Source organism: Sturnira hondurensis, unplaced genomic scaffold (genome assembly GCF_014824575.4).
Source record: "Sturnira hondurensis isolate 20B ecotype Veracruz unplaced genomic scaffold, ASM1482457v3 Scaffold0024822, whole genome shotgun sequence".
In the NCBI taxonomy this organism is placed as follows: Eukaryota; Metazoa; Chordata; class Mammalia; order Chiroptera; family Phyllostomidae; genus Sturnira; species Sturnira hondurensis.
Genome location: NW_028097453.1, coordinates 2,043,308 through 2,054,343, shown reverse-complemented (window position 1 = coordinate 2,054,343; position 11,036 = coordinate 2,043,308). Strand labels below are relative to the sequence as shown.

At 56.5% G+C, this 11,036-nt stretch overlaps 1 protein-coding gene across 1 annotated transcript; it reads right to left on the bottom strand.

Annotated features, from left to right (window-relative positions):
• Positions 1-767: 767 nt before the first annotated feature.
• On the bottom strand, positions 768-7,921 carry TAFA3 (TAFA chemokine like family member 3). The gene is made up of 6 exons (XM_037038890.1): positions 7,665-7,921; positions 6,443-6,500; positions 4,731-4,846; positions 3,925-4,074; positions 2,937-3,061; positions 768-1,833 (listed from the first exon to the last, which is right to left on the bottom strand). The coding sequence occupies exons 3-6, from the start codon at positions 4,843-4,845 to the stop codon at positions 1,822-1,824; spliced, it is 402 nt and encodes a 133-aa protein (XP_036894785.1). The 5' UTR covers position 4,846; positions 6,443-6,500; positions 7,665-7,921; the 3' UTR covers positions 768-1,821.
• Between the last annotated feature and the right edge of the window lie 3,115 nt (positions 7,922-11,036).

Below are 11,036 nucleotides of genomic sequence, written 5' to 3'. Positions count from 1 at the left end.
AACAAAACAAAAACAAACAACACCGAAGAAAAATATAGCAAGGAGACTGTATGTGTCAGGTAAAACCTAAAATGTTGACCCTCCGGCCCTTTCTAGAAAGTTTGCCAACCCCTTAATCCACTCCCAGCCTTGAAGGCAATGAGAAGCTTTGACCTGCTCCTTGACCACCTGGCCCTGTGACCCCACTATGTGCCAAGATCCACAGTTGTGAGAATTCTAGTTCTGACAACTAGTTACAGTCTAGTGAGAAGCTGGCATCATTGTTCACCTTATTACCCCAAACAAAACAAAACAAACCCAAGAGAAGCCCTGGAGGGGGGTGAAGAGTCTTGGTTCTACTGCAGGGGGTGGGACGGAGCAGGGTAGAGAGAGAGAGAGAGACTCAGCCCCAGCCCTCCGTCTGAGGACCAGAATTCAGCACTGTCCAGGCTGGTCTCCCTGACGCCCCGCCCAGGCAGTCCAGGCCATCCCAGCTGATCCCAGCTGTCACCGAGGCTTCAGTTCGCTTACTGATGAGAGGATACTCAAGCAGCTCATGTCTCTGGTCCCTGGAGCCTGTGTGGCAGCCTGACCAAGCCAACCCTCAGCCCTGGACAGAGCCTGTTCCATCCAGCCCAGCAGGACCTTTGAAGGGCTGACCAGCCTGGACCCCGCCCAGACCCGCTGTCAGAGCCGGAGCCTCCGAGAGTGACAGCCAGAGGATCCTGGAAGGGATGGGTCAGAGCGGGCCGTGGGGCTGCCAGCTCACAGTATCCTGGCTGTCACTGTGCTGAGTGACCTCTGGGCTGGCACGGGCCCTGTCTGGAACTTCTGGAGCTGAGGGCACAGTGGAGATCCAGCGGCCCCACGTCCCAGTGTGCAGGAATTCGGTTTTATTTCAGATAGGAGAGCAGGGACCTTGGTAAAAGTTCCTGCCGTGGGCTCTCCCGTGAAAAATATTGCAGCTGTGCAGCCAGTTCTTTGAAGGTTCCTGTTCTTGAGACAAAAGCAACGAGGAAGGCCCGGGTTAAATTCCCACTCCCAGGCTACGTTGGAAGGTCAGCAGTGTTAGAGAGACGGAAGTCCAAGCTGTGAAGCCTTGGACGAGCCTCCTCCCCTCTCTGGGACTTGTCCTCATCTGTTCAGACCAGCAAATGAAAACTCAAGGTGTTTGGATGGCAGCCGCGTGAAGGTCCATTCCATCCTCTACCCAATGAACAGCCCCCAAACCAGGGAACGCTTCTGCAGAAGTTTTGCTGGCAAGTTTGACTCCATCTCCGCCTTCCTTCCCCAAGTCAAGCCCAAGGATGTACAGCCCGTCTGGCATGGCGGCGAGGGTCTTCCTTCAGCATGTTAGCGGCTTGCTGGGGGTTTGGACTTATGTGAAGGAAGGGAGTGGTGGGTGGTGAATGTGACCTCTTGCCTCTGTGCCCTGTAGCCGGGGGTGGCTGGAGAGCTATGGGAATTTCATCTCCAAACCCCCACATGCCCACAGGCCCTGACCCAGGAGCCACAGTCTGGTACCACACGTTTTAGTCTAAATTATCTAGATTGTCGTCCGTCAACTCTCCAACTTGACCGCCATCCCTTGAAGGCAGGCCTTATATGTGGACTTTCATCTGTGTCTCCAGGGAGAGCCCAGCACAATGCTAGGTATGTGGCCGGAGATGTGTCCACACCTACTCAGCAGCTTAACCGAAATCCCCCTGGAGAAAGTGACGCTGCGTGTGGCCTGGGGCACGTGTCCAGGCAGGTGAACCTCCACATTTGCTGGCCGATAACCGGATACCATGCTTCAGTCCTCAGACCGGTCAAGCTGTCCTGCCCGTGTGACCTCAAGACCTACCGAGTCACCTAGAGAACAAGCAGGGGCAGGGGGAGGGGGAGGTTAGAGAAGGGAAACGAATACCCCCTAGGAGATGCAGGTCATGTAGAGGTCATTGCCATCATCTCTTCCCCCTGTGAAGTCCCGCCTGGGAGAGCATGGCCAGGTAGCCCACCAAACATAAATCAGGCTTGTCTCACCACAACATGCTTCAGGCTTGTTACCAAAATTGCAAGCACAGTGATCTGCCGCCTACAAACCCAAACCTATACAATACTGACAAATGTCACCAGCTCAGTGGAGGGGGTCTCCCTCCCTTCTGGTCTTAAATACACTCAGAGCACCAGTCTTTCCCTCCTGTCTGCAGGCAGGAAGCTCTTCTGTATACACAGCATCTCTTTTTCTTGCTGTAGCTCCCTCTCTCTGTCCTGAGCTCTCCAAAAATGCTGCCCCCTTCAGAACCCCGAAGCCGGCCTCTCTCTGTTTGTTTGTTTGCTCGTTCGCTGTGTGTGGCAGTGGCCACGAGGGAAGGCAGGAGCAGAGCTCTGGCTTGTCCCACGGTGACACCATTTGTACAAATGGCGATGACAGAGCTATGCAACTAATTATCCGTGACACATGTGGACTTGCTGACCCATTTGATAAAATTTTAATTACCCCCTGTTCTGCAGGCCAGGCAGCAAATCTCCCGGCAGGCCAGGAGGTCTGGCTAGAGGAAGGGAGCTGAACTGCAGGGAGTTGAGAGTCCTGGGAGTGTGGGGCGGGGCCTGTGGCAGGGATGGGCGGGCAGAGTGGCTACTAAAGTCGCCTCTGAATTATCTCATTGTCTCAATTCTCTACTTTGTTCTTACTGACCTGACATTTTCGGGAGGCAAACTCACTCCAAGCAGCGGAGGAAACTCAGATGCGTGAAGCACCAGGAAATGTGCCCGGAAGGACACATGCATCTCAAATCCAGAGGCCCTGACTCCAGTCCCCAGAGTTAAGACAGACCCGGGGGCCTGTCCAGAGATGCACCCACGCGGTCCCTGATTTCACCTCAGGACACTGACACTGCCCAGGGCTCCTGCGCGCCCTTTTCCATCCCAGGTGAAGGGGAGCAGGAGGGTACGAAGCAGCCACCCCTGGGTACCTTGGTGGTTTTGACTCTGTGTCCGCTGCTGCAGCTCCACCCCGACAGGTCCGGGAGCACTTTGCACTCCTCCCCGGGCAGGCAGGGCTCCATCTGGCACCACCACCTCTGCAGGACGATGGAGGCTGTGGGAGCAGAGTGCGAGGAGGGCCGCGCTAAGCTCTCTGGGAGCACCGCGAGCAGTCCGGGGGGCAGGAGAGAGGTCTGTGCTGAATGAAGTGGCCGTTTCCGCACCCCCCCCCCTGCAGTTCCCTGTCTTTCCCCTCCTCGGGCTGCCCAGAATGACCCAGGCACACAGCCATGTCAACCTCAATCCCACTGACCCCTGCATCTCACCAAAGACAGCACAAGGCCAAGGCCAGGGACAGGGTGTGTATAGCAACCCTTGAGATGAGTCACTGTGTCATTAGCAGAGAGGCCCCGTCCCAGCACACCCTGGGTGTTGTGAGCTCAGGTTTGACCCGTTTGCAGGGGTCCATGGAGCAGCAGTGCACAAGGAGGCAGGCACGTTAACGGGGCTGCCACGTGAGTGTGAGAAAATGAGGGGGTGGGGTGGGGCGTGAGAAAGGTGGTGGGAGTGAAGGGATGTACAGGCCAGGGACTCACACGTGCCCATGTGACAGGGGCAGAGGCTGGTGTGAGAACGAGGGGGGCCCGTGGAGGAGGGCTGGGGAGGAGGGTGAGTGCAGAAGGCCGTGTCTGCAGAAGTGAGTGCGACACGAGGTGCGAGGGGATCTGGGTGCGGGGACACATCTGTGTGAGTGCCGGGCAGGGGGCACCAGCCAGAGGGCAGCCGTGGTGTGCTTTCCTCCTCTATGAAATGTGACGGTCACATCTGCCCTCCCCCAGAGGTTGCCCATCATCTGAGACCTGATGGGGAAGCCCCGAGATGGGTAGGAAACTGTATCCTCAGCAGATGGCGAGGCCGAGACAGACCTTCTTATCTCTCTGATCAGGCCCTCCCTGCTGGTCCCGGCCTCTCACTCACCGTCCACGCAGGAGGGCTTTGCCCGGGTGGTGCCAGCCACCTGGCCGGAGGAGCAGGAGCACTTCGCAGTCTGGGAGCGCTCCTCAATGCGGTTCCGGTTGCAGCAGCGATGAGAAGCGGTCACCTCGCAGGTGCCCTGCTTCCCCGGGACTGCAGGGGCCAGCACAGAATCAGGAGCCAGGCTTGGCCTGCAACCCTGCCCCCCTGCCCCCTGCCCCCCACCCCTGGCACTCCTCCAGCCCCTCCTCCCAGCCTAGAGGAGGAGAAAACAGAGGAAATCTTCCCGCTGCTTCAGTGTGAGGCCACTCGTGCCCTTGCCCTTCCTTCGGCAGAGCCTGGCCCTGGGCAGGACAAAGATGAAGTCCCACGCCCGCCCACACCTCCCAGCCTCCTCCGGGAGGGCAAGGGCCCCGGGGCTTACAATGCGTGGGAAGGATCATCCGCTTACACAGGCTTTAGCCAACCCAAAGGGAAAACCACAGAATTAGGCCAGGAGGCTAGACTTAAACCCCCATGGCTGGCTGGGCAGGAAGGTGGGGGGCAGGGGGGCGGCCCTCTCCTTGTAGAAGGAGAGAAAGGGAAGTGGCTGAAAAGGAAGGTGGGCAATGGCTCTGCCCACCCTCCTCAGGGCTGGGACAGCAGAGGGGGCAGAGTTTCCCGGGTGAAGAGGAGCAGCCAGAACCCCTAGGATCTAGGGATCTGCCTCTGCCTCTGAGATCTGCCTGCTGTGGGATGGGATGCGGGGTGTCCAGCTCCCCAGGTATCCTGGGAAAGCCCCTTCCCAGGCCCCACCACCTCCCCCAAACCTGCGGGAGTAAGAGACTGCAAGGAAGCCGAGGCCAGGAGGGTGCACAGCCAGGCGAGGCAAAGTGCCAGCAGCCAGCCGCCCGTGCTCCAGTTCCACGCGGCGCTCTCACGCATCCTGCGGGGAGAAGCGCACACCTCGCTCGACCCCACGCAGGAGCCCCTCAGAGCCCAGCCCTGGCGCCTCTGTGCCAGGCACCTGGGAGGCACAGAGGTGGGTACTGCACACTGTTCGCAGGCAGCTCTCAGCCTGGCCCAAACTCCCTGTAGAAAGGAGCGACTGCCTTCCTAGCAGGAAAGGCAGCACAGAAGGCAGACCATTCTGCTACGAAGCCTCGTGGAGATGACAGTTAGGAGAGGTCTTGAAGGATGAGCCGGGCCTGGTGCCCCAGACGGCTATGACACGGGAGGGGCAGTAACGCTGACTCCCATGTTTGGCGAACTTGACCCAGGCAGTTCAGAACAGGGTCTGGAATCCTTTGTGGCTGTCCCACAAAGTAGAATTTTTTTTGTAACCATCTTACAGACGAACAAACTGATACTCAAAAAGCCTGGACACAACCTAAGGAAAGAACCACCAAGGAAGGACTGGCTAAATATATTGGGGAGCATCTGTACAAATGCAGTCCCGTCCAGGCATCTGTAAAAGAGAATGAGGACACACTTTCTGTGCTGAGCACTAACAATAACTCACGGTGGGGCGAGAAGCAAAGTGCAGGATGGCGCATACGAACTGTGGCTGGTGGCACAGTTGGCTGAGGCATCATCCTGTTCACTAAAAGGTTTCGGGTTCAATCCTGGGTCGGGGCGCAAACCTAGGTTGCAGGTTTGACCCCCAGTCGGGGTGCGTAGGGGAGACATCCATGTTTCTCCCACGTGGATGTTTCTCTCTCTCCCCGCCCCCCTCTCCCTTCCTTTCCCTCTAAAATCCATTTCAAAACATATCCTGGATGATGGTTGTACAATTCTCTGAATACACTACAAACCATTTCACTGTACACTTAAAATATATTAACTGTACAGTAGGTACACTATACCTTCATAAAACTGTTATTTTAAAAATTAAAAAAATATATCCTCGGGTGAGGATTGAAGAAAAAAACATAAGATGTGTGAAAGGGAGGGGTGATATGTGTTGCTCAAATATGTATAAGCTACCTCTGGAAATGTACAAAAATATCCTAATAACACAGGTTGCCACCCAGAAGGGGAAACGGTTGGCTGGGAGGTAAAAAGGAAGAGAGAGAGTAATTTTTGTCCCTGTCGCTCTTTCATATATTGGGATTTGAGGGGTGGGCATGTCCTAGCCATTCAATTTAAACAAATTTAAATTTAAAAAGGAAGAAATAAAACCAAGGCTACATAGAAGTCAGGTGACTTGCCCACGGCCAGGCAGGTGTGGGCGGCAGAGGTCGGCAGTCTGCCCGTTCCCACGGCTCCCCTCCCCGTCCCTTCTCCCCCTGTGTCCTCAATGGGTCAGCTCTCCCAAGTCCATCCAGAGGATGGGCTAGAGATGGAGAGAATCCCGGGGAAGCAGAGGCACAGAGCAGCTGGGGGCCGCGCTGGGGCATCGCTGGGCTCCTGCGGGGGCCAACACAGCGCTGGGAACACCAGAGGCCAAACCAAATGCCAGGACCTGGCTGCTCCCTCCGTGGGGTGTTGGATCTCTGTCCCCACCCCCCTTCTCCCCATCTTCAACTGTCTCCTCACTCACCTTTTGGGGGATTTCTCAGCTTCTCTCTGTTCATCCACTGGCCTCAGACTCACTCTACCTAGACAAGTAGAAAAGATTCTTAGGCGGGAGGGCGCAAAGGACAAAGGAGTCCATGGTCCTGCAGGGGACAAAGCGGGTCCTGACTGAGGGCACGGGGGTGGGCTGAGCACTGAAGCAGAGCCCCATTCTGAGGCTGTTCCCCAAGGCACCAGGGTGGGGGCAGTCTCTCTTCCGCTCTGGGAATTTGCAGGGGTCCCTACAGACTCTGGGAATGTGTAGGGTGTGGCGAGCCCAAAGACAGCAGCTGAAGGAGTTTCTCTGTCCCAGGAGGAAAGCAGGCCCAAAGGCAGGAGGCATCTAAACCAAAGCCGTCTATCACCTACCTGGCCTTGGAAGGGAGCTGAAGGGGGGGGGGGGGGGGCTGAGCCAAATCTGACAGGAAGCTGCTCAAACAGGCACCCAGGACAGGCCCCTGAGGTTCTGAATTCTCTTTGCCTCCATCCACCTCCTGCCCCGCCAACACCTCATTCCTGGACTTGTATGGAGAAGGCTGGACTCTGCCACCCTCACCCCGGTCCCCACTCCCGCGGTTGGAATGGGAATCCTCTGGCTCCCTGAATCACAGAGGCCATCACAGCCCCTCAGTTTTTTCCTGAGACCTCTCTTCCTTCAGCCTCCAAAGGCAGGTGGACCAAAGCAGGTAGGATGATGTGGCTCAGGAACAGAGTCCAGACCTCTGTGTCGTAGGTCCCTGGAGTAAGAAGCCAGAGAAGACCAAGGGGGCGGAGGGCAGAAGCGGGAATGGTGGGCTCTGTGAGCAGACCGCTCCCCACCCTTGCAGACGGACCTGACTCGGCATCACCCCGCCCCATCCGGAGCACCCCATCTCTCTGAGCACCCACGCTCTCCAACCCAACTCTCCTCTGAACCCCAGGACCCGGAAAGGCCTGCGGGGGGCATTTAGGCTGTTATTTTATAGCATTTTGTTCCCTCCCCCAGACGCAGCTGGGGAAAGAAGCTTTGGGGACTTGTTCCCCGGCTCTCACACTCCTGGCTCAGTTTCCCAACCTGTTTTCCCCCAACCAATCCAGGTTACAGCGAGTCCGAGCAGCAGCCGGCAAACCGGCAGGAGGCTGAGGATGTGAACCCCAAGAACCTTTAACCTTTTCCTACCTTCCCTTGCCTCCGCTCCAAATCCTGAGCCCCCACCCCTGGGTCCTACCTGTCCCACGGCGGTGCCACTGGTCCCATCCGGCGGCCTGAGGTTGTCCTGGCCTCTGGGTTGAGACCAACACTCCAAGAGCCCTCCGGCGGGAGCGGCCAGCTCTGGGGCAGTCTGGTCCGCAGCCCTGTGTCCCTCATCAAGTTGCCGCGTCCCCGAGGCGGCGGGGCTCTGGCCAAACTGGCACCACGGTCGTGTCGGGTCCCGCTCTGCGCAGGAGGGCAGCTCCGGGCACGCCCGGCCAGCTCGACAGAGCGCAGCCGGGGTCCCCCCCAGGCTCCCGCTCGCAGGCCTGGGAGCGCGCAGTCGCCGCCCTCCGCTAGCTCCGCTCGGGTGCCGCCGCCTCCTCGGGACAGCGCGGGACGCCGAGCGCGGGGCTGGGTTCGGCGGTGGCAGCCGGACACAGCGGCCCCTGGCGGCCGAGGCCCGGCGAGGGACCAGAGGCCCTCCGGCGCCAGCGGTGGGGTGACGGTGAACATCCCTCTGCGGGCCGGGGTCACTCAGAGAGGTGAGAGGCCCTCAAAAATCACCAGGTGCTGGGGCTTCGCAGGGCGGGGGACCAGAGTGTGAGGAGTGACTGCGTGGACCTTCAGGGGTTCTGAGTCTTGAAGATTCTAGAAGTGCATGGTCTAGTATGGTAGCCACTAACCCTTACGTGGTTGTAAAACGAAAATAGATACAAAATAAAATGTAAAAATTGAGGTTCTCCTTCGTACTCAGTGCATTTCCAGTGCTGAATAGCCACATGTAGCTAGGACTACTGAACTGAGCACAAAAGATAGAGAATATTCCTACCATTGCACAAAATTCTTCTCCACAACGCTCACACAGATTGATAGGTGAGCCCTCGGCTGTCAAAATGTCAAAACCCAGGAGGGAGTGGCAGATGGTCCCTACCCTAGGAATGGTGTCCTCAGGAGTGGGAAGGCCTAGGGGAGGGACGAAGGTAGAGGGACGCCAGGGATGAGGGCTGCAATAGGCTGCTCCCCGAGAATGAGGGATGTGAACGCCACCTTGGGAACCAGACTCTGAGACAGAGTTTCTTCATCATAAACATAATTGCAACTTTATAATTTTCATACGGTGAAATTTTGCATGTGCAAGTATTAAGATAAATGGAAGGAGGAGGTGGTGTGTGAAATTGTCTCTTAGGAGGGAAAGCCCTCTTAGGTTAAGAGGGCTTGGAGTGAGGTCATAGGGAGGGGACTGGTGGGGAAGGAGCCTGGTTCTGAGCTCGGAGCCACAGGATACAGGAGTGTGTCTTGAGGATGCGCAATCCCCTCCCTACCTGAGGCCCTGGCACCGAGTCTCATTTCTTTCTTTTTTTTTAACAATTTTTTTAGAGAGAGGTGGAGGGAGGGAGAAAAAGAGGAAGAGAAGCATCAATGTGTGGTTGCCTCTTGCATACCCCCTACTGGAGACCTGGCCTGAAACCCAGGCATGTGCCCTGACTGGGAATCCAACTGGCCATCCTTAGGTTCCCAGGCCCTTAGGCCTGCAGGCTGGAGCTCAGTCCACTGAGCTACACCAGCCAGGGCCTGGGTCTCATTTCTAAGCAGAGGAGAATGTCTCACAAGCCTGTTTTTTCCTACTGCCCCACACTTTTCTCCTTTTCATTCTCTGCTGCTTCAGGGAGGAGCAGAGGTGGCTTGCCTTCTCACCAGGTTCTGGGGAGGTCTGAGGATGAGGGGTGATGATGCCAAGAACAGGAGGTGAGAAATTCAGGGAGAAGAGAGCCAGCAGGCTGTTCCGGAGCCCGAGAGAGCTGTTGACATCCCCGCTGACCATCTGGTGCTGGAACTAGGTGTCTCTGGGCCCTGGCTCTGTGGCCCACTTGCAGCCACACCCTGCTGGGCGCTGCAAAGAGCAGGGATTAGGGAGCCGGGCGGCACAGATAAGTGGTAAGCAAACTGTCCCAGAAACACTGAATAATAAAAATAGCCAGGCCATTACACTTTTCCTTAAGTCTCTGGCTTGCTGCTGCTGTTTATGCCATTATTCTGAGCATTGCTTCTAGTTTTTCTCAAACAGAAAGGAAATACCCACGGCACCAGCATGTTTTTTTATCCGCCGGTGACATTCTATATGCCTTTGGACTGATCTGTGTGTGTGTGTGTGAGAATTCCTTTTCTTTGGCTCTCTCTGCTCAGAATGCAGGCATAATCACAAAAAGTTTAAAAAACTAAATGATCATTATCCGTTTTTTATTTGGAAGCTGCCAGGAAACACCCTTCTGGGGGCACTGTTTAGCCCCTGCACAGAGCTTTTTAAGGTCAGGAAGCACGCTTACCCCCAAGTCTAGAGGCGGAGTCCCTACCACGAGCTGGGTGCTACCATTGACTTGCATTAGGGCCATTTGTGCCCATTTGTACTGTGGGTGGGGTAGTAGGCATCTCTGGAGGCCTCGTGATCAATTCCCATCTCACAGTTCCCTTCCTGGCAGTAAGCTTAGCTTGGCCTTGGCCGCCCCCTGGCGGCAGACACGGAACTTGCTCAGCATCCCCAAACTGCAGCCTCTGTCTTAAGGAGGGTGAGAGAGAAGGAACCCGGACTCTTCTCTCTACCATTCACCTCCCTCTTAACCCCTTCCTCCCTGATCTCGACAAATCAGCTTGGTTCTTGGTTTTGGGCGTCCGAGGACTGCCATGGGTGTGAACTTTAGATTGGCTGTGTGACTTCTTAGGGCAAGTCATATAAAATGACAGGAGCATCATCGGTAAAAAGAAATAAAGTAAAACCCATTCTGAAGGGTTGGTGTGTAGTATAAATGGACTAATATACGGAAAGTACTTCGTAGAGGGTCTACTAAGTAGTAAGCCCTCCAAATGGTAGTTATTGTTGTTATCCTTACTAACTAGTACTGCCGTGGTCAGGGGAGGTCTAACTGCGGGCGAAAACGGGTCCTGAGAAGAGAAGGGGAGTAGGAACGGCAACCGCTCTCCCAGATCGCGGTGGTCTTCACGGAGCCCAGGAACTTGCAGCTCCCGAGTTCAGCATGATCGCGGCTCCAGACCACGCCACACCCAGCACCAGCCCTCACTCTCACTCCAGCCCTCACTCTCACTCCAGCCGCCCCAGCCAGAGGTGTTGTCACACCAGGTGACTCACACCCAGTGGTCCCGAAGCGGCTGGCTTCGCTCGAGGTCCTCAGCGCCATCACCTTTCGGGCAGGCAGCCCTCAGCGAACCGAGGGCAAGGAGACACCACCCTCCCGTCACAATGGGGAGGTTCTACCTGGCGTTTAATCTACAGCACGGCTGAAATACGGTTTCCTTCCCTCGTCCCCTTCTCACAACGGCAGTCCGATTCCTCCCGGGAGAAACGGAGGCGGGGCGTAGGCGGAACGGGGCGGGAAGAGGCTTTGAGCCGGGG

Coding starts and splice junctions, on each gene's coding strand:
- TAFA3 (XM_037038890.1), bottom strand. CDS start 4,845: ATGCGTGAGAGCGCCGCGTGGAACTGGAGCACGGGCGGCTGGCTGCTG. Junction 4,075..4,730: donor GCAGTCTCTTACTCCCGCAG/GTTTGGGGGAGG, acceptor TGGCCCCTGCAG/TCCCGGGGAAGCAGGGCACC. Junction 3,062..3,924: donor AAAGCCCTCCTGCGTGGACG/GTGAGTGAGAGG, acceptor CTGCTCCCACAG/CCTCCATCGTCCTGCAGAGG.